This window comes from Manis pentadactyla, chromosome 7 (genome assembly GCF_030020395.1).
Source record: "Manis pentadactyla isolate mManPen7 chromosome 7, mManPen7.hap1, whole genome shotgun sequence".
Taxonomy (NCBI): domain Eukaryota; kingdom Metazoa; phylum Chordata; class Mammalia; order Pholidota; family Manidae; genus Manis; species Manis pentadactyla.
Window position 1 is genome coordinate 138,896,240 of NC_080025.1, and position 23,120 is coordinate 138,919,359.

General features: G+C 39.6%; 1 protein-coding gene and 1 pseudogene across 1 annotated transcript; both read left to right on the forward strand.

Moving 5' to 3' along the window:
- The first annotated feature begins 506 nt into the window (after positions 1-506).
- LOC118932623 (olfactory receptor 13-like) lies at positions 507-4,538 on the forward strand (annotated as a pseudogene).
- A 9,864-nt stretch (positions 4,539-14,402) lies between these two features.
- LOC118932624 (olfactory receptor 2A1/2A42-like) lies at positions 14,403-15,344 on the forward strand. Its single transcript, XM_036926242.2, has one exon. It carries the CDS (start codon positions 14,403-14,405, stop codon positions 15,342-15,344), a length of 942 nt encoding a protein of 313 aa, XP_036782137.2.
- The last annotated feature ends 7,776 nt before the right edge of the window (positions 15,345-23,120 follow it).

Sequence of the window (23,120 nt, forward strand, 5' to 3'; positions counted from 1 at the left end):
CTGAAAGAGGCTCCCAAGGAAGATATCATGAAAGATTACACTGGCAAAGTGGAAGACCTAGAATAAGAATATGGAGTATAAGTGACTAGATTTGGCTGCCAGCCACACATTTCATCTAAACTGGTTTAATGCCTTGTCTTTCTAATGTTGTGAATGAAGTGAAATGATGAATATGACTAGTTAGCCCAGTTCTTCAAGACTGTCCAGGGTACAACTCTAAGAGATTAGGGGCTGAAATGGTTATTGGCCTTTGTTAAGTAGTTTTTATCTGTAGATCAACTAAAGGTGTATTTGTTACAAAAAAAAAAATCGTCATTGCAGGAGAGGCACAAAGCAGCCAGTTACAGGATTACTCTTAGATGTTAGCCAGCCTTTGCTGTCAGCCACCTCAGTCTCAATGGTTGCACAGTGAGTGCATGAACGCAGTGGCCGCAGCAACAGAGATGGACGCTTTGCAGGAATCCAGCAGCACAGGCTGCCCCTCACCAAGGCTGCTCCTCAGCTGAATGCGTATTCTGAATGCCCTTCTGCAGCAGAGACCAATCCTGCGCCTCAATATGGTACCTTCCTCATAAGGAGACCAATAAATCAGCTGGTGGCATGCTGATTCCTTCTATCGCACACGAGGCAATGAGTCATCATGACTGCTGATGATATACATAACAAATATGAATTTCCCTTTCTTGTCTGCAGTACCTTGGCCAGGCCTCTATTGGATGGCTATTAGAATATCTGACTTCTGATATGTTTCCCCATATAACATTGCTTCAGTCCAATAGATCCATTTCACAGCAAGGGAAGTGACAATGGCAAGTGACCAAGGGACTCACTGATCCCCACCCATATTGTGTTACTCAGAAATTGTAGACCTGACAGAAATTGTAACTTGACATATGTATGTATGGCACTGGGTTCTTGATAACTCCCTGCAGAACTGAAATACTGTCCTCCAGTAAATATTATGATAGCAGTATGTGCCTACTCTGATAGGTAAAATACATATACATCCAGCCCCATCCTTAAAGAAGAAAAGGAAGGAGCTGGCACTCTATTTTTATGCAGCTCTGGATTTCCCTTGAGGGCAGGACTAGAAGTAATCAGAAAAGGAGAATTTTCTAAAGTGAACTTTGCTCAGCCCTTCTGTCTCATCCATTCTTCCAGATAGATCAGCAACCCCCAGGGCATGTCTAACATGAGCCCCTAACATGGAAGCCCACACATCTCCAGATTTGGGCTCAAGGATGTAGGGTGTAAGTTGCTATCTAAAATGATCTAATGATTAATTTCTTCAAGTTCATTCTCCTACTAGCTTCAGGAGAGCTGAGACACCAGACTACAGTGAAAGAAATACAGAGGAAGGCATTAATGTCAAGATTCTATTTCCATGTTAAACAATAACCAGGCATGGATTCTTGCATCTCCCAAATGCTTCCTGAATGGTCAGGAGCTAGAACTACATAAAATATCATGAGCATAACAGATCAGTGTCTTTGGGTTAGCAGTAATATTCATGTAGCACCAGAGTATGACTTTATACGTGTGGATCCTTTCAGTTATTGAAGTTATTCCCTGTTCTTAGCCTCTAAAGATCTTGCTCTCTCTCTGACTTGCTCCAAGACAGAAATAGACAGGGACTATGTTATCTCAGGATCAGAGCGGTTGGGACCTTCAAGTCTCTATAGGGAGTTAGTGCAAGTGAGACCTGTGTCATACCCTACACAGAGCCCTCCTGACAACTGGGAAGGTGCTCAGTGGAGAAGAAAAACTGAATAAAGCCTCCTCTTCCCAAAAGCAACTTGAGCCAAGGTCCTTCTTTGGCAGTTCTCAGGTGAGCAGCAAGGCTTCAGGCACCGTCAGTAAATTCAGCCACACTGGATATGTTTGCCTTATAGGCAGGAAGAGTTATCAACATCTTTATACAACAGCTCTTTATACAACAGCTGTCTCTAGGCACACTGGTTTCCTGATTCCTTTGTGAGTTCTGGTCAAATATATTTTAACATGATTTTCACTGCCTGTTAGCTTTCACTGTCACACTTTAACATTAGGGAAAAGTGTATTTTTACTAATGCTCAATGTTGATCATTGATAGTTTAAATAGGATAATTTGAGTAAGATATATTGACTACCTTATATGTTAATATAGTCAATATATTAATGGTTATTTTTGACTGGTAGCAGTTTTAAAGGTAAGGAGATAAATGTGTGCAAGTGATTTTTCTGGTAAACGTTTAATATTAGGCAAAAAAAGGGCAGCGGTTCTTTATTAGAACACTAGAGTAGTAGTATCTCATATAAACGAAAGTGAAATATCTAAATATAAGTTACTGAATAACTATGTAAATGCATATTTATTATGTGCAGTATTATGAGGCCAGAGTACAGGCTCAGAGTTCTTATCATTGATAGCTCTACACTCAAACAATGGTAGAGGCTAATAGGAAATCAATAAACCCCTGGAAGTTAACATGCTGGACATTACACTTGCCATCAGCGTGGTAATATGAGAGTTACAACACAAATGGGATGATTTTTAAATAACTTTATAATTTTATAGCCATTTAAATTGAGAAGTATTGCTCATCCTTATTGTCTCCCAAATAAGATGATTTTACATACAAGACGGGAATAAAATTCAAACAAAAAGGGCAATTCCATGTCTGTACCTACACTTCAATTGTGGAACCATAGAGCAAGAAAGGTGATGTGGTTCAACAGCTCAAGGCACGCAGGAAGCCCCTCTGCAGCCCCCCTCCCAGGAGTCCTCCTGCTCTTGTCAGTCTCCAGCAGAGACGGTGTCTAAACCTGGGTATTTTTAGAGTGTTTCTCAATATTAAGTCAAAATCCAGCAAAGTTAGTGTTTGTCTTTGTGTTTGGATAAATGACATAGTACACATCCATTCAGTCATTCACATAAATGTTCATCTAAATATTGTGGAAAACTAGATCAGAAAATTATTTATTCAGCAAATACAAAGGCTGAAAATAAGTCTTTATATTTGCATAAGAAGAGATTTTGTGAGATATTAGTTGTGGAGGTGACAATAGATGCAGGAGTGGGAAGTGTGTTTACCCAGGCAGGTGAGAGGTTAATGGCTAAAGGTGTCTTCAGCCAATGGTTTCTCTAACTTTAGAATATCCGGTCCTTAATGATCCCTTTCAACTTGAGATTAGATATTGCCGCTTAAGGACTTTGGCATGTGTGTCAGTTAGGGGTCATTGTTTTAGAAAAAAAAAGAGAATAACTGACTAACATAAACAAGGAAAAGCAGGATGTATTTGAAGAAGAGAGGTTCCTTGCTGAGTAAAACAAAAACTATTCAATTAACATGTGACAATATATTTTGAAAATGTAGCCACTGTTAAAAACATTTGCAACAACAAAGAAGTAATATATGTATATGTGTATATGTATATATTTTTAAATTTATTTTAGGGTTATCAAAGTCTTTAAACATTCATTTAAAAACACAAAAATTCACTGAACACTTTTCTATCCCACAAAAAGGTATCAACCAAATTAACATAAATCTACTTTTAAGGACTTCTCTTAATCCTTGAATATTTACTCAATTTCCTCTGTCATAGGGGTATGGGAGACATATAACCTCTGTCACAGAGTTCATCCTGCTGGGATTTCCCCTCAGCCCGAGGATTCAGGTGCTTCTCTCTGGGCTCTTCTCCCTGCTCTACGCCCTCACGCTGCTGGGGAACGGGGCCATCCTGGGGCTCGTCTCCCTGAACCCCCAGCTGCACACCCCCATGTACTTCTTCCTCTGCCACCTGGCCGCTGTCGACATAGCCTGTGCCTGCAACACGGTGCCCCAGATGCTGGTGAACCTCCTGCGTCCAGCCAAGCCCATCTCGTTTGCTGGCTGCATGGCACAGACCTTTCTCTTTGTGACTTTTGCTCACACGGAATGTCTTCTCCTGGTGGGGATGTCCTATGATCAGTGCGTGGCCATCTGCTGTCCCCTCCGGTGTTCTGCCACTGGGAGCTGGGGAGTCTGCATCACCCTGGCACTGACTTCCTGAGCCATTGGAGTCCTTCTGTCTTTGATTCCTTTAATGTTACTCCTTGTTCGCCCCAAATGAGTCACTTTTTCTGTGAAATCAGGGCTGTGCTCAAGCTTGCCTGTGCAGATACCCAGATGAGTGAGCTCATGGTTTTGGCTGGAGCAGTGTCTGTGCTAGTGGGACCCTTCTCCTCAACTGTAATCTCCTATATGTGCATCCTCTGTGCCATCCTTAGGATCCAGTCTGGGGAAGGTCAAAGAAAAGTCTTCTCCACCTGCTTGTCCCATATCTGTGTGGTTGGGCTCTTTTATGGCTCAGCCATCACCATGTACGTTGGGCCCACATATGGAAACCCTGGGAACCAGAAGAAATATCTCCTCCTGTTTCCTAGCCTTTTCAACCCCATGCTCAACCCCCTGATCTATAGTCTGAGGAACAAAGAAGTGAAGAATGACTTGAAGAGAATGCCAGAAATAGAGCTTTATGAAAAGATTAAAGCATCGGAGCTAACAGTGACCTAGGTGGATATTATTCCAAGATGTTCCAAACCTAACTCAGCACGAAAATTATCTGAGACACGCTGAAAATGGAGCTATCTCCTGTCCCACCATTAGATTGCTGATCCAGTAAAATATGGCATGTTTTCTAGAAATCTACGTTTTCAAGTATTATCAATAGCAAATTGTGATGCTGTTGGTCCATGGACCAGGATATGGAAGCCACAGATCTAGAATGATACCCTTTATAATATCTTCTCCAAGTGATGGTCCAGCACTGTATCTCCCAGAATGTTTTCCTTAAAAACACTAGTCCCTCAAGAGGGCTTTAAAAATAAATTCTGTGGTCAAGTAAGTTTGAGAATTATTGCATATTAGATGTCTCATTTTGGGGCACATGATTCATATCAGCATAATGAAAACTAAAAATCCCTGTAGTAAAGAAGAATTCTTTTCCAGTTTTTAGCTAGTTTTTTTCTAAACGTATTTGATTACATGAAATATTTTTCATGACATTTAATAGTTTCCTGGCATAGGAGATCTTGATCTTGACTCATTGTAAATACTTGAACTACCTTCTAGAGCAAAAGGATTATTTTCCTGCAAGGTGAGCCTCTAAAGAGGATGTAGGTCTAGACATGGTACCCTAGATCAGCCTGTGAGAATACTTTGGGCCCAAAAAGTAAGGGTCGCTGTCTCCCCTCTTCAATGCCAGGTCATCTGGGGGTCATGAACACACCTTCTGTTTCGCCTTGGATCAGCTTTCCTAGATAAATCTTTGGGGATGACCTCATTCAATGTTACCATCTTCTAAATCTGAGATTTAAAAATTATCCATTTTTCTGTTTACCTACTGCATGAGATCAATTTTTTCTGTCCTGAGACTTTATAGATAAAGCCAAGTTCTTGCAGAAATCTGAAAGGATTTGCAAAACCCACTACCTACATTTTGTGTAACCTTTAAAAATATTCCTCAGTCATTGTGTTTAGAAAACGGATATGGAAGAAGTTCTATAAGAGAATGTTCACGTGCAGGTACATGATGAATATGATGGTTAAAGAGGAAATGAACAAAAGACAGAATGCCTGGGGTACTAGTTAATTCTTTGGAGATTAAGTAAGTAAAATAAGGGAAGTGCATAATTTATTATTCATTGGCTATTCTTGCAATGAACAAATCTCAAATGACCTTACAAACAGGAATTTTGGATACTCTGTATAAGATGCCGTGTGCTTTACTGTAATTTCAAAAGAAAAAGGGTTAAGTGAGGTGTTTACGCAGTTGCAAAGATTTCCTCCTAATGAAATTTTTTAAATGAACACTTCATGTTCTTTTGAAGCTAAATACATAGAGAAAAATTTGAGAATTTTGTTATTTTCCTAATGCTGGAAGAAAACACTGAGTTTAAGGGGTCTAAAATAAATTAATATCTTTTACAAATTATATTTTTTAATGTTATTTTGGGATATAGTCAGCTACTCGAAAAGCAATAAAACTTGGCGATAAGCAAGGCTTTTATGTGCTTTACTAATAGGAAATTATAGGAATGTTTTGATTGTAAATTAAAACCTACAGTAAATTGAAGAAATAAGTTCTATCAAGCTTTAGAGGAATTAAACACTGGTGAACAACTAGGAATTTGGAGGATTAAGAGAAAATACTTAAATGCATCAAAGTGTTTATTATTGGACAAATATTTCAATAAAGGGATTAGTGCTTTTGTTTATGGGGTAAATAGTGAGTCTTTAATGAGGTTTATACTTAATTGAGTCAGAAATAAGCATACCAACCTCTCAGTTAACCGTGTTTGTGGAAATCCTGATGATCAGGATTTGAAATCAAAATTTGAACATAAGTATTTATCTGGTATAGGGCTTTTTCTTCGGGAGTTTATGGGTACTGGGGAACACAGGGGGAGTCCTCAGTGGCCCAGTGGATCCTGGAATATGTAAGCAAAGTCGTGTGCATGTGTCGTGTGTAAACAGAAGAGGAGAGCAGTAAGGAGACACTTAGCGTTGGCTTATGGAGACCCATGACTGCCTCCAAAGTCAAGTACCACTGATTTATTAAAGAAAGGCTTTTTAAAGAAGGGTATTGCATCCCTAGTCCCATAAAGTTAAACCTCAAAAAGGAAAAAGGGGAAAGTCAAAGATGGCAGATCAACTTGAGAAAAAACATAAGTGCTTGAGTCCTGGCCCTCAGCTCAGTAGGTGCAGAATTTAGGTTTCTATCGGTTACCTGGGATTGGTCAGAATTCAGAGAACTGAATGACCATCACAAAACTCACAAGAGAGTTCTGCTTAACCCAGATGCCCATTTCAACCTTTACAGTGCAGGACATTTCTTGTCAGAGAAAGGACTACCAATACTCATTATGCAAGATTGCCCAGTTCTCTTAAAAAATTTGAGAAGTGAATAAAAAAACAAAAATATGACTCAAGGAGCCTAGCATCCTAGAGCAAATGGAATTGGATAATATTGAAGAATATACATATTTTTCAAAACTATAGAAAAAAATTCCCAATAGATCACAGTTCTCATAATCAGAACCCAGATGTCTATCAACTGAAGTTTCTGTATCTTGGGCTGTGCTCAATAAGCTCTAACAAATTCTGCCTCTTTATTTTCCCATTTTTCAAGATCTCAAGTGACATACTGGTGACATTTTAATGCATAGTTACTCTAGAAGTACAAATAATAATATTTTACAATTCTTACTTTCCATCAATTATATGCCTGTTATGACTTTCTGAAGGTACATTCAATCCCTGACTTGGGTATTATTTCATCAATAAAAGCCAACATTTTGCAAACCAATTATAAGGTAATTGGATGTTGACAGTATTTAAATTATCAGTGTTTTGATTTTTGCTTATTCTACTTTCAAATAGAAAGAATGTCCAAATTTTAAGGGACCTTGATATAACCAAACAGTTCTAAATGCAGGTTGAAATAAGATCAGTGACTAGAGAAAATGCTTAATGTTGACAGATAATGTAAAAATTTGAGAACATATTGTAATTAAGAGCTGATTATTGTGTATGTTATTTTCCTTTGTGTATATTTGTTTTACTCTGACCACTTTTAGAAGTTGTCACAAGTTAAAGCAATGTCACCTTGATATGCAATGGAAAACATGTCATTTTGAGATGATATAGTTTCCAAGGTTAATGTTTGTTTGGTATTATAAACATTTATATTGAATTTTTTATTGTGTTCAAGTTTTTTGCATTTTATAACTGATGGTCATATAGTGATAAGCTTAGAAAACTGTGTCCTGAACTATTGTTTTCACAGGATCTCTGTTTGCTACTAATTCTTCTATGTCAGTTTCCAAATTTTCCATTTTTTTGCAGGACACCTGGAACATAAAAAGAAAAAGAAAGAAGAAAGGTCCCAATATTTATGAGTTGCCTAGTAGGCACCAGACTTTTTATGTGGTCAGGAGCCATATTTGGTGTTCCTAAATGTGTGTTTCTTCTCCCAGTGGATATGTAGAGGAAGAATACAGGTTGACATAGTCTCAAAACTTGATCAAGTTTATGTTAGAACCCCAGCAAATCAGGAATCAACTGCAATGACTGAACTAGCTTGTAAATTGCATGATTGATTGATATGAGATTTCCAAAATAACATTTTAACCCCCTTTTGTCCAGTATAAGAATGCAGTGGAGTACAAATAAGTATGAAAACATCTTAGGCAGCACCTCTTCTCCTGGTCCCAGAAGAGGCAGGAAGGTTCTAAGGGAAGCTGCCTTGGGGAGGCTTCCTCTCTCCTCTCCTGGAAGGACTGTACTCAGAATCTCCCCACTTCAGAACAGAGATAAGAGACCTACTCCATTGGTTGACCTATTTTGATGGGTTGTGCCCTAGAATCCTTCCCCTCAGGCAGGTTCTAATGAGCCCCTTGGGACATCTGTGCCCTCTTGGACTCCCCAGTCTGCCCCCTGCCTCCATAACCAGCTCTCCCCAGCATCTCCCCACCACGGGCTGTTACTTGGAATCAGCTGATGTTTCAGGGGCCTGTCTGCCCACCTCTGCTGCAGCACTAGGGGCCCAGATTAAAGCAGGGAGAAGCTAAGCTACAGAGGCTGATGCCAGTTGCTTATTCGCCACCACACTGGTGCTGCTTCCTTACAGGCTCACCTGAGCATGGGAGTTTGGGCTCCAGGGCAGTGCAGGGGTTCATGAAATCCAAATGAGGCTGAGTGTTTGGGGACTGTGATGAGTGATGGTCTCACAGGCGTGCTCTGTGGCTGTCTGTGTTTCCTAATTTGCATCCTTCTGGGGATGAGAGCAGAAATAGAGAATTGCTTTGTCCCCCACTTCCCAGTGGAGGTCACACACACGACATCTCAGGGCCCATGTCCTCCTGGGAGCCCTCAGGATTGCCAGCTAGTTTGTTCCCATCAGAGAGTACAACGTCCTTTTCTGAGGATTCTGCCACATTTTTACTAAGGATCAGGTTCTGAGGGTTCCCACAGAAGCTTCCAGAAAGCAGGACCCTGCCCAACCTTCTGGTGCTCTCCCCTTCTGAGGTCCTTGAGTTCAAATGCGGGAGCTAACCAGGTTGCCTCATCTTAACTTTAGCATAAATTCCTCTTAGATGTGCTGTAGCATCTAATCTTTGTTGACTATTACTCTGCTATTTGAAATCTTTATTTAAATATTGGAAAGAGAAAAAAATGCTCTCTGTTAATGTTAGACATATAAACTCATCATTCATATTCTGTATAAATAGTTTCAATGGAATATTAGACGCACATCTTATAGACAAAATTCTGTGATATTGTTTAGGATTTGGTTAATTTTGTTTCATTGCTGGAGAAATATCCACGTGATAGAGAACTACCTGGAAAAGATGCCACTAACAAAAAAGTAAGAACTTTCTGTATTACGGATTTAGGTACAATGTATGGACTAATTCCCTAGCCAAAGGAAATACAGTGGAATATATTACGGAATGATGTTACAATTTCAGGAAAATTCATATGTTGTTTATTGTAAAACTTGTGCATTTACTTGTTATCAGCAAGTCACATTCATGCTAAATCTATGAGACCATATTTCTTGCAATGGAATACAAAGACCAGTGGATACTACATCTATGTCTCATACTTATCTTTCATTAAGTATAGCATTAGAGATTTTACGAGGCAGCTATAATGTACTCAATAAATATGTGTCAGTGTGTGATTTTCTATAAGTTGGAGGATAAGCTTTTGCAGTGGGAATGGGAAAAGTATAGAAAAGGAACAAAGATGTTAGGTGCTGGTGCAGCAAAGTGGGAGAGGGATGACATAGTCAATGACACTTCAAATTTTCTTTCTGTAAGATTTTTATTTTTAATGCATGTCTTTTTATTTAACCCTGCTCTTTCTCTTGAAGCACATTTTTATGAGAAAATCTTCACAAAGCTCAGAAACATCGACCTGCTTCACTGTGTGCTTCCACAGTGCCTGGTGCATAGAAAGCAATCAATAGCATGATCTATTATTATCAACTTTTTACAGATTCTCCAATAGACAATATCATGTAGGCCTGACGATCATTTCTTCTTTATGGTCCACCATCTTTCTTATATCCAGAAAAATCACTTATCCTATCAACTCTTACCCTGTAAGACAACTTTGCAAAGTCTTGGCTTATAACTATGTAAGCGTAAGATAGATTTGTTTTCAGTTCTCCTTGTTACTCAGAAGCCCCATATACAGTTCAGCTAAGCTGTGGATTAACAATATGTGATCATTCTAGGAATTCTGTACTCACGCCCACTGCTTTAGCGAAGAACTAACTTGTCAGCTCATCACACATCGAGATTTACTTTTTCAAATACAGGTTCCATTAAATTCTGATGTTTATGTATGAAATTATTTTTGTCTTAGATATTTACTTTAGAACTTTACAGTTGCCTGACTATTTTTTACCCAGGTTATAATTTGATATTTTTGAAATTCCAAAATTGTACCTATATAAATTAATGTACTTTACTGTGCCTGAAAGTCACATTTGGAACTGGGACATGTTTCAAAGTTGAGCCACGCCGTTTTGACCCCAACAGCTCATAAGAAATTTAATCTGCTTGCATTCCATTTGATTGTTTCTAACTAACCTTATCTAAATCATAGGTATCAAATAAAATTAAAAAGGTAGATAAAAGGGAAGTATCTCCAACATTTAATTGTTTAAAACCCTTTGTACATCTTTCTGTCCATCTTACCCAATTTTTAAAATGCTATTTTAGTACATTTCATGAGGGGTACAATTCTTCTGAACTGCTGTACATTTACCTCTGTTGAGAGGAAAGGGCTGAAGATAGCGTAATCATAGTAAAATATGTTTTAAAGGAAACCAGGTCTAATATAAGCACATCAATATTTAGATGTTCATTTGTTTATATTTAATCATTTATTTGTCATTTCACAAACATTTATTAACTGTCAGGGATATAAAAATGAGCAAGCCTATTTTGCTGCTTTTAAAAGAAATCAGATTGGAGGAAAATAAGGCTACAGTGTTGAAAAAATGAATGGATGCTGGCTCTCTTTTCCATCTGTCTTTAAATTGGCTTTCAAAAAATCGTGGTTTGGATGGTACTTTTTTTCATTTATGTTTTCATGTTGAGGAAAATAAAGGAAAATTCGGAAAGGAAATTATTATTTTATAAGTGGGTGGATTCAAATGTATTTTTCACAGTCAAGTATGTTCCTACACTTTGTGTTTAAAAATCAAATTTAGAAAATTTGTGAAGCAGCAAGAAATTTTAATATTAACCTGAAATCAAACAAGCAGTGGTCATGTGTAAGGAGATTACTTCTACGTCCAGGTGATTTGACAATTTGTCAATAGTGCTCATAAGAAAACAGGCATCTCATCTGTTGCTGTTGGGAAGGCATGTGTTTCTTTCCCCACGTCTTCCTTCAATGAGATTCTCTTGGTCCATGGTCTTGTCCTCACTTTTTAGATCCAGCTTTGAAAATTTTGCTCAAGAAGTGTACCATGCTGTGCAAAGACACAAGGACATGCGCAGACCACCGTGCCTAAACGCTCGTTTGTTTAGAATTCAGTATGCGACCGCATAATGAGCAGAGGACCTTGTGGATCAACATATTCCTTCTTTGTGGAAATAATCTACTCAGGAATCCTGTTAGTTTAGTACCTCATGGCTGATTGACAAGAGGGCTCATCAGAGATCTAACTGACTAGGGTTGCTCATTACTGGTCCCCTAAGCTACCCATGTAGACTGTGCACACAGACTCGCCAGGTGACTAGGATCCTTGTGCCAGCTGGTCAGGTTACTTTCCCCCTGAACGTCCTTAAAGACGAGCAGATAAATACCGGCTCTCTGACCTCATGTCGTGCCCGTATGGATCCTCTCCTTTCTTTCTCCCACACTGCTTCCCTCCCTGCGAGGGACGCCCGGGCTTTTGGAGGCACCCGGAATTCTGCACGCGTCTATTTCCTGATATTATCTTGTTGCTATCAAGTCTATGATCAAGATCGTAGGCAAAGGCTCTTCCCACTAACTGGCTGACACTGCCTTTGTCAAGAGACAAACGAAATTACCCATTTGTCAGTAATTTGTTTATTGGCTAAAATACATGTTAATTCATGTTGCTGAGGTCAGCCACTGTTTCTTAGTTCGAATATCAGTTTCTTCCTTTGGGATTTCAGATATAAGGCATGTAACAAATATGAAGGACTGAGTTAACAGCAAGATGGCTCTAATTCCTCTTTATTTCCATTCTAGGCTATGACGTTTTCTCTCCTTTTTCGAAAAATTTTACTGTTGTATTGTTACACAATTGGCATAGAGCACTATGTCTTTGGATTTATACTCTTAGTCACTTTCTTATATGCCATACAGCCCTAGTAAGTACACTCCCCGGGCTGTGCATTAAATCCCTAGTATTTATTTATCTCACAACTCCAAGTTTGTACATTTTGACTACCTTCATCCATTTCACCCTCCTCCCATTCTACACATCTAGTAACCACAAATCTGATCTTTTTCTATGAGTTTGGTTTTGCCCTTTTTTTTTGATCCCGCACAGAAGTGAGATTATATAGTACTTTTCTTTCTCTCACTTATTTAACTTAGCATCATGCTCTGAAGGCCCAGCCATATTGTCAAAAACGGGAGGCTTTTCTTCTTTTAATGGCTGATATTCCTTTGTGTGTGTGTGTGTGTGTGTACATACATGTGTGTATATGTACACATATATAATATATTCTCTTTATTCCTCTGTCAATGGACATGTAGGTTGTTTCCATGTCTTTGCTATTGTAAATAATGTTGTGAACATAGGCACACGGATATCTCTCAGACATAGAGTTTTTGTTTCCTTCTTATATATTCCCAGACGTGGAATTGCTGAATAACATGGTAGTTCCAATTTTTATTTTTTAAGGAACTTCCACACTGTTTTCCATAGTGGCTGTGCTAGGTTACCTTCTTACAAATAGCACACAAGTTTCCTTTTTCTTTACAGCCTCAACATCATTTGTTATCTGTTGTCCTTTTGATAGTAGCCATTCTGACTGGTATGAGGTGATACATCACACCAGTCAGAATGATTTGCATTTTCCTGGTGATTAGTGATGTGGAGCACATTTTCATCTACCTGATTGCCATCTGTACGTCTTCTCTGAAAAATGTCTATTTTGGGCCTTTGCCCATTTTTTGATAGGATTACTTGTTTGTTTTTGCTGTTGAGTTGCATGAGTTCTTCATAGATTTTGGGTATTAACCCCATAATTGGGTATGTGTTTTGTAAATATATCTTCCCTTTCTATAGGTTTCTTTTCATTTTGTTGATCGATTCCCTTTTTGTGCAGAAGCCCTTTAGTTTGATGTAGTTCCTCTCATTTACTTTTTATTTTGTTGCTTGTACTTTAGGTGTTATATCCAAAAAATCTTTGCCAAGACCCACATCAAGGAGCATTTGTCCAATGTTTTTTTCTAGGATTTTTAAGGTTCTTATCTTATACTTAGTTCTTTAATCCACTTTGAGTTAATTTTTGAAGTGGTGTAAGGTAGAGGTCTAGTTTCATTCTTTTACATGCAAATATCCAATTTTCTCAGTGGAACTCATTGAAGAGACTCTTCTCCATTGAATATTCTTGGCTGCCTTGTCAAATATTAGTGGATCATGTATGTATGAATTTATTTCTGTGCTCTCAATTCTGTTCCATTGGTCTAAGTGTCTGTTTTTATGCTAGGACCATACTGTTTTTATGACTATAGCTTTACAAAATAGCTTGAAATCAAGAAGTGTGATGGCACCTGTTCTCTTCTTTCTCAGGATTGCCTTGGCTCTTCAAGGTCTTCTGTGGTTCCTTTAACTTATAGGATGTTTTAAAGTATGTCAGTAAAAACTGCTGTCTTGATAGGGATTGCATTGACTCTATAGATGGCTTAGGATAATATGGACATTTTAATATTATTTCTTCCAATCCATGAACATGGGATTTAATTATAGTAACTCAATCATGACTCCTGCTGAACTAGTAACATTGTTTCTTTTCAAGTATCATTCTCCTTTAAGCTTTTCTATTATTGATTATTTTTACTACACACACTATTTTTCTTACCAATTTGGACATACGTAGTCCTGAGCAATCCATACTTCATGATTCTGTAACCTGGTTTTATATTTCTTAATTGCATCCATGCCATGGCTCTAGGTAGGTAATTAATGGTGACATATGCCTCTTGTAAAATTGGATGTCAGATTACAAGTTTAGTTTAATGGATAGGCACTTAAATTCAAATGTTTCAATAGGTAAGCCTATCTTTCTTATTTATGATTCAGTGAGTTCTTAGCAAAATAGATGTCTTAAAATAACTGTCATGTAGCTCTCTGGTTCTCTATTAAATAGTGAAATGGAGGAAAATCAGACAGTGGTTACAGAGTTCATCCTACTGGGATTCTGTGTTGGTCCAAGGATTCAGGTGCTTCTCTTTGGGCTCTTCTCCCTGCTCTACGCCCTCACGCTGCTGGGGAACGGGGCCATCCTGGGGCTCGTCTCCCTGAACCCCCGGCTGCACACCCCCATGTACTTCTTCCTCTGCCACCTGGCCGCTGTCGACATAGCCTATGCCTGCAACACGGTGCCCCAGATGCTGGTGAACCTCCTGCGTCCAGCCAAGTCCATCTCGTTTGCTGGCTGCATGGCACAGACCTTTCTCTTTATGACTTTTGCTCACGCGGAAAGTCTTCTCCTGGTGGTGATGTCCTATGATCGGTATGTGGCCATCTGCCACCCCCTACGTTACTCCGTCGTCATGAGCTGGAGAGCGTGCACGGTCCTGGCCATCACTTCCTGGGTGTTTAGCTTCCTCCTGGCCCTGGTCCACGTGGTTCTCATCCTGAGGCTGCCCTTCTGTGGACCTCATGAAATCAACCACTTCTTCTGTGAAGTCCTGTCGGTCCTCAAGCTGGCCTGTGCTGACACCAGGCTCAACAAAATTGTCATCTTTGCCGCCTGTATTTTTATCGTACTGGGGCCTCTCTGCTTGGTGCTCGTGTCCTACACGCGCATCCTGGGTGCCATCCTGAGGATCCAGTCCGGAGAGGGCCGCAGAAAGGCCTTCTCCACCTGCTCCTCCCACCTCTGCGTGGTGGGGCTCTTCTTTGGCAGCGCCATCATCCTGTACATGGCCCCCAAATCCCACCACCCTGAGGAGCAGCAAAAAATCCTTTTACTGTTTTATAGTTTTTTCAACCCTTTGCTGAACCCACTGATCTACAGCCTGAGGAACAGAGATGTCAAGGGTGCTCTGAGGAGAAGGCTGTTCAAGGAAAGTCGTTCCCAGTTGGAGTGATATTGACATCACCAGCCTAATGGCTGGAATACCTTGTAAATCCAGAAACATTCCCTGCCCTCTTCTTTTATGTACCTTAGTGACACAAGAATCAGCCTTCCCTCTTCCTCTGAAGGACAAGTTTAGATATGTTACATTCACTGAGTTTTTGTCATATATGAATGTATAAAGTATGATTTGTTGTATTGCTCATTTACTTGAATATCTGTGAATTAAAATTATCTTAATTCACTTTCTGGGTCCCAAAAATTGGATGCAGTCAATCTATATGCATAACCTAAGTATTTAACTCACATTAAATAGTCAGTATTTAACAGAGTGGGAAGAATAAAAACAACAGCAGTGAAAGGAAGTGACCTCCAAAGCCAGAGGCGCACCTGTCCACGCTCCTCATTCTCCCCAGATGTGCCTGCCCTGGCAGTGTCACCCAGAGAATTGTTGCACGGTGTTGACAAATTCTGTATTAAGATTATTGACTCACATTAAGGAGTTGACAAGTGGCTGAGTGAAGGGGGAGAGTTCATACAGCATGTGTGACAGAGGGGAGAGGAGCAAGAGCCCCATCAACAGCGGAACAGTGCATGCTGTTTACACCCTCGAGGACGACCTCGTTGGCCAGCAGCTAGCTAAAGGCCAAAACCGGGAACCGTCCCCTGAATAGGCTTCTCATGCGTGTCAAAGCAAGTGTAGTTGTTCACAGATTCCCTGGAACGTTCTGAGTGTCTCCCCATAAGTGATGTAGCTGTGTAGACCATGGTTTTCCACATCTTTTCATCAGCACTTCCACCTTGGTCTGTCCAGGTGTGCAGTCTGCCCATTAGAACAGCTTTCCCCTCAATAGGACATTTCACTAGTGTAGCTGGTGTTCTGCCTTGGTAGTGGACTGATCTTTGCTGATTCATTCTAGTTTACGAAGCTGTGGTCAGGGATGAGTCCCACACATTTTAAGTGGCTTCTGGGGTGTCACCTATGAAGTCCACTCTCTAACCTGCCCTGAGACTAGCACGACCGCTTGTTTCTAGCGTCTTTCCCAATTCCACAGAGTGAGCATCTGACTTGCTCTGAAAAGGGAGTGTGTGTCCCACACTCGGGGATTAATCAGTCTTCAATTCTTAGCTACTGTGTGTGGCCTGCAGAGCTGACCAAATGCAAACCCAAAATGGGTGATTATAATTACAGCCTTCATTTTGGCTAATCACTTTCCCAGCTTTCATGCTATGTATTGATAACACTTCACATGGGTTGTTTAGTCATCACACCCAACAATGAAGAAGGTCCCAGTACCCTCCACTTTATACATGCCATGCCAGGAAGTAGTGAATGCCAGGCTCTCACCTGGAGGGCCTGCTTCTCAAACTTGGACTTTTAACGACAGCAATGTGTATTACACTCGTCCATATCAGTGTGTCAAGAAGAACATGGCTAAGTTATGCCAAGGAAGGATGTGGTAAGTGAAGGAGGGCTTCCCTAAAGCCTCATGTGCTCCGCAGTGAGCTGATCCATGCTCGGTAAGGCGTGGCAGACGAGAGATCATTTATGAGGCTGGTTGTCCTAGGCAGTGAATCCTGTGGACAGTTGCAAAAATCATTAGATTTTTAGAGGAACACTGTGTGAAGGTGAGATAGAAGACTGTTCTTGTTGACATTGGTGATTCAGTTGAGCCAAGACCCAGAATCAAGTCCCCGACACCATAGTCTCTGTCCCTCTGTCTCTCATTGTAGGCCATTCACTGCTCTTGCCATACATTATTTCTGACCTTCAAAACAGCCTTTTGAGGCAAAGGACAATATGCCCTCTTTACATACATGGAAGCTGAGGCACAGGGAGACGGAGCATCTGCCCAGTTTCACAGCTCCCGACGTGCATTGCAGGGCGGAACCGAGGCATCTGATGCCCGATCCTTCGCTCACGACCACTCGGCACGTGGCCTCTGGGAGCCTGTCGACAAAGATCGGAGAAATCACAGAGAAATAGAACAAATGACTCAGACCGAGGGGCAGGCATCAGGCTGCAGACAGAAAAGGACTGGGGGTGCTGAAGACCCGCCTTGAGTCTAAACGGTTTTGTAAAAATGTGACAAGAAGAACCGAGAGTGAGAAGGGGAGGACGCGTGTGCAGTGAGGCAGACACATGGAAACGGGGACTGACCCTGCGGGTTCACGCGGGCGCCTCCCCGACTGAGCGCAATTAGAGCAGACATTTGGTTGGTATTTGATCTAAAAAGTGCCCTTTTGCAAGACAAGGAATTCAGGTTTCATGTTTGGTGTACAAAATTGTTGTAAACTCTCAGGTGGCATGTACAGAACGTTGCTCAGGTGGGTATCCAGTTCCACATATGGTCCGGGGGCTCCTCAAGGGTAGGAACAGGACCCCGCTCCCCACTTTTCCTCACAGCAGCACATGCCGAGCACAAAGAAGTCAGGCAGCGAGCACTGGGCCCATCCACTCAGGAGCCTCAGCTCTCAGTTAACTACTTGTACAAAATGTGCTAAACAGTCTTCTGATTTCTACATTTTAAACGTCCTTTCATTTGTGAAATATAGTGTGGTAGAAAATAATTGTAGGTAAAACTTATTTAGTAATGGCTGTGTATAAGATAGCATATTAAATTCCTTAGATGGAATCCTCATAGCAAAGCAATAAAGTATGTATTAATAGCATTCTCATTTATTGGAATATTTATAGAGAAATCTATTTATCAGAATATTTATAGGGAATCTGGGATTTAGAGAACTAACAAATACAGTGTCAAAAAAATATCAGTACTGGAATCAGAATTAAAATCCAGTCAAGCCACTCTGGATCAACTATGAGCCATTCCTTTGAAAAGGACCTTCTGGTATTTACATCTTCCATGACTAGATCAAGACTGTTTCATTCAATTAATGCTAACTAACTAAATAAAAGACTATTTAGCCAAACTCCTATTCAGAAAGAAGAAGGGAACACCATAAAATATGCAAATATAGCAGACATTATTCTGTATTAATTAGACATCTTACTGTCTTTAGTCACTTTTAGTTCCAGATGTGCTCTGTTCTTGGGAAAGTTTCTTATGGGGTACATATTAGTAATTATATCCCATTTGCCAGAGATCATAGAGGAATTGCAGACATATTAGGAGAAAGTATTTAGTGCTTAATGTGAAAAGAGAGAGCTATGCATACTAATTTCTAGCATGTAGAACAGAGGTTTTGAACCTTTCAGAAAGAGCATGCCAAGTTGCCCGCTGCACGATGATCGTGTGTCAAGCTGGAGCCTGTGCTGGCAGTGTAGCCTCATGGAGGGGGTTCACCTTGCTATTTCTTCCAAGATGGTGGAGCATTAGGGGCTGTAGCTACTGAAAATGGTAGGGATGGCATGCTGTGGGTGGGGATCAGTTCACAGGCTGCTTGAAATTGTATCCCACAGTGCTTTGGCATGTGGGGTGGGCACTGCCCGCCACGGACCTATACACTACAGGACAGTTGTCTTTCCTTTGCTGGTCAGTGTAGACCATGGCTTCTCTGATGTTGGTGGGTACAAATCATCTGAAGACCCTGAGAAATGCAGGTTCTGATTCAGCAGGGCAGAGATTTGTATTTCCAACAGTCTGTCACATCCTGTGGATGATGCTGACTTAACAGACCACACCTTGACTGCTGATGATATAGACAGGCATTGTTAAATCGATCTGCGGTTCTTAGGAGGAATGGAGAGGAAAATGAAAAAAGGGTTAGAACGTGGCCTCACAGGACGTCGTGGCCGCGATGCCTTTTCCCAGAGCACAGGCGAGGGTCCGCTTTCCTTGCCATCTTGATGAACTTTGACTAGAGCACTGACTGACTCAATTTGATCTGGTCTCTGGTTGGTTTTAGTTTTTTTTTAGCATATTCCCTGCTGTTAGTTTGCCTTTAATTTGTGGAGCCTTGTTGGGCCAGGAGAAGAGGCGTGTTCTTGGGCACGGTCTGGTGAAGCCCTTAGAGGGCCAGCTCAGAGCCAGGACATCTGGGTCCCTAGCCCAATTCTACCAGTTCTACCCGGTTGCTGTGTGACCTTAGAAAAGTCACTTAATCCCTCTGGGCACTGGTTTCCCCACCTATAAAATGAAATGTTGGGCAAGGTGCTCTAGAAATTCTTTCCGGTTCTCTAATTCTATGCCTCTTTACTAACCTTTTAGCATTTAGAGTTTTTCCTTTACACAGGAGACAAGAGTAAATGGATTATTTTTTGAATAATTATTCAATTAATTCTTGGGCTTTGCACATTGTAGGAGTTCAAAAATAACCACCAAATTAATGAATATTTTGCATAGTTAATGATCTCAAAACTATGAATGCCATAGATATAGAGAACAACACATAAAATATTCCACATGAACTGTCCTCCCTAAGAAAAGGATTTTGTCATCCTGTTTGGAAAGGATTTAGAATACCATTCATTTGCATAGGGTCCCAGATCTCTTAAGTCTGTGCTGGTGTTGTATAACTGGCATCATACTAAAATAGCTTACATTTATTGAGGGCTTATTCCATATCAAGCATTGTTCTGTGAGAACGAATCCCAATTAATATCAATCTAATCTTCACAACAATTGCCAGAAATAAGTTTTGCAATTAGACTCAATTTGTATGTGAAAAAATCAAGGTACAGAGATGTTAACTATCATTCAAGTGTCACACGGCTGGTGAGTGGCATAGCAGGACTTTCATCCAGATCTTCCAAAAGCCAAAGACCGTGTCTCTAACTACTAAGCCTACTGTCCCCCCTGCATCCTGAACCTACGGAGCCTTCCCTCTCTGTGATTAACTAAAGCTTCAGAAGAAAAAGCCTGAATTTTTCCCTAGCCTGGAAATTCATTCTAAGAAAGGGGAAAGGTAATATATTTTAACATATGTAAAACAACAAAAAGGTGATATACAAATCCATGAGAAAATGGACAAAAATATATACAGATACTCACAATATTGACAGAAAAACAAAAGTCACCAATAAATATGACAATGTCTTCATCCTCCATCAGGAAAATCTCCTTTAAAATGATTTACTGTTTCTGTGCCCAACAGACTGTGGAAAATAAACAAAAACTTGATGCTGTGCATTGCTGGTGAGTACACGGGTCAGAGTAAACATCACAACCTGTTGGTGGAGGTTTAAAGGGGCACAGGTTTGAGATGCTACCAAACTTGGAAATACCTACTCAACACTTAAAATGTGCGCACCAGTTCTAAAAATTTATTCTAGAGAAATACTTAACATATGTAACAGCACAACAAAATGTATGTAGGATTTTGAATTGAAATTTATTGTAAACAATTCCAAATAATCTAATGTTCATTAATTTTGGAGTAACAAAACTTTGGTGTGTCATGCAGCTATGAAAAAGAACAAATATTTTGTATAACAGGCTACAATGGAAATTGCACAACAAATATAGTTAAATGAAGAAAACAAGTCATGGTTTTCAACTTTTCTCATAGAGAAAACTAGCTTTACATTAATTCATATATAATAATTGTGTGTGTATGTGGCTGCATGTGTGTGCATGTGTATCTGTCTATATGTCTGAATGTAGTCAACACAAGTTGCTTTTAGAAAGCGGGGTGAGCTATGAGAAATAAATGCTTCTATGTTTTTTGATAATCTTACACTGGGCATGTATTAATGGTCGGATTAGAAAAAAAGACCCTCTGGTTTCTCAAAATCGTGTCAGTAAACATTTCTCACAAGTCATAGTGGAAGCCAAAATTAAATTAAGCATTTAGTACAAGCAGTTTAGAATTTTGTTGGACTGTGGCATTGTATCAAGGTGTTTCTTTGAAAATATCTTTCTTTGTATCATTATTCAATGCTCTCCTGTAATGTTTAAGCTAACCTGTATTTATTAATTAAAATAATTTGAGTGAGAAATAACACAGACCAGGAATCCCAGATGCTAAGGCAACTGTATGGCATAAACAATAAACCAATATATCGTGCAGTCATGTGATGCCATGTACAATGTGAATTGAAAATGAAGTATTTTTGGAGTGACTAGGCCTTCCTCATTTTTGAAAATTTCCAAAATAATGTTATGCAATGTATTAGGGGGAAAAGCTCTACCAGGGACACCCCCAAATCACAGTGATTTAATAAAATAAAAGCTTATTTCTTGTTCATGTAATATCCTATGTAGGTATGCAAGACAGCCTTCCACATGGTGATGCAGGGACCCAGGCACCTTCTGTCTCATGCTCCCAGCATCCTCTAGGACCTTGGAGACCTTCACTCGCAGCCAATAACTAGGGGAAGAGCAATTGTGCAGGAAGCATCCCCTTCATACCTACTGCAGCCAGAGAAGTGACACAAACTTGTCTGCTTTTATTCCTTAGGTAAGAATATGACACCCTCTCCCCAAACATGAGAGGGCAGGAAAATGCAGCCACGTGCTGACAGTTACATCCCAGTGGCCATTGTACATAAGGAAGAGAAGCACATTTTTTAAAGCACGATTTCTTAATTAAGGTAACACTAGAAACCGATACAAATAAACCCTAACAATAGGCCTTGCAAAGTGTGCCTCTTTTATTGCCTATTGTTAAGGATTCCAGTCTTTGGCCCTTTTAACTTGCAGTTCCTTAAGAAATAAAATTGAGAACTTAACCATTTTCATTCTCCACCAGTACATTTCTGTCATGCACCCTGATGATGTGATGATGCATTTACTGGTGTGTTGGGTATTTCTCACAACTTTATTTTTATTCTTTTTTCTCTTTTACAGAATATCCCTTATGGTGAGTTACTTTCAGAGATAATTGAATCCACACATTTTATGTTGACTTTTATCTGTGTTATACTCAAATGAACTCTTTGGTCAAATTGTAGAATACTTTACACATAAAAGTTGGAAATGTCTGGTGACATCAAATGCCCAACGGTAACAGATAATGCTTTCGTTTCGATTCATCGTCACTGTGTTGTCTGTATGCCTTCTTTGATATATTTGTCATTTTTACTCTCTTTAAACAACAAACTCTACCAAGATAAAAGTAAAGTTTAATTTCCACAAAATATAGACCATTTTGAATTATAAATATTGATGTCTATGTTCAGAAAGGATTTTTTCTCAGTTTTAGTTTGTGTGATAACCCCCAACTATTTATTACTGATTATCTTACTTTTAATTTTCCATTTTTTGAGAATGTCTTATGTAACCAATATTCCTGAAGTGTTGATAACAGAAATGTATTCTTGAAAACTCTTCTTTACACGGATTTTCATTTTGCTCATGAAAGGCAGTTTTCTGATTTCTGCATACTGACATATAATAACATGTGAGAGCATAGTCATGTCAAATAAGATCTGACTGTTCTCTGTGTGTTATTTTCCTTTGTATACATTTATATTTTGTATATGTTCATGTTCCTCTATGACCACGTTTACGAACTGTGCACAGGTTAAACGTTGCATTAGCTTGACATAGCAGTGAAAATGTTATTTTTGAGATGACGTATTTCCTACATTTTAGTTTGTGTGGTATCATAAAATGATTTAACTTCTGATTGTCTCATTTAAAACTTTCTACTTTTACACCTTAAAAGGTCTTTTTATAACTGATGTTTCTTTGGTGTTGGATATAGATAAATATGTCCTAAAACTATTGTTTTCATAGTACTTCATGATACTTTTGTTGTTTATATCAGTTTCTTACTTTCCACATTTTCTGCAGTTCACCTGGACATGAAAAGAGACCCAAAGAAGATAATCTAATGCTTAAAGATTGCCTTCCATGAAGCAGTGTTCTTAAATAATTAGGAG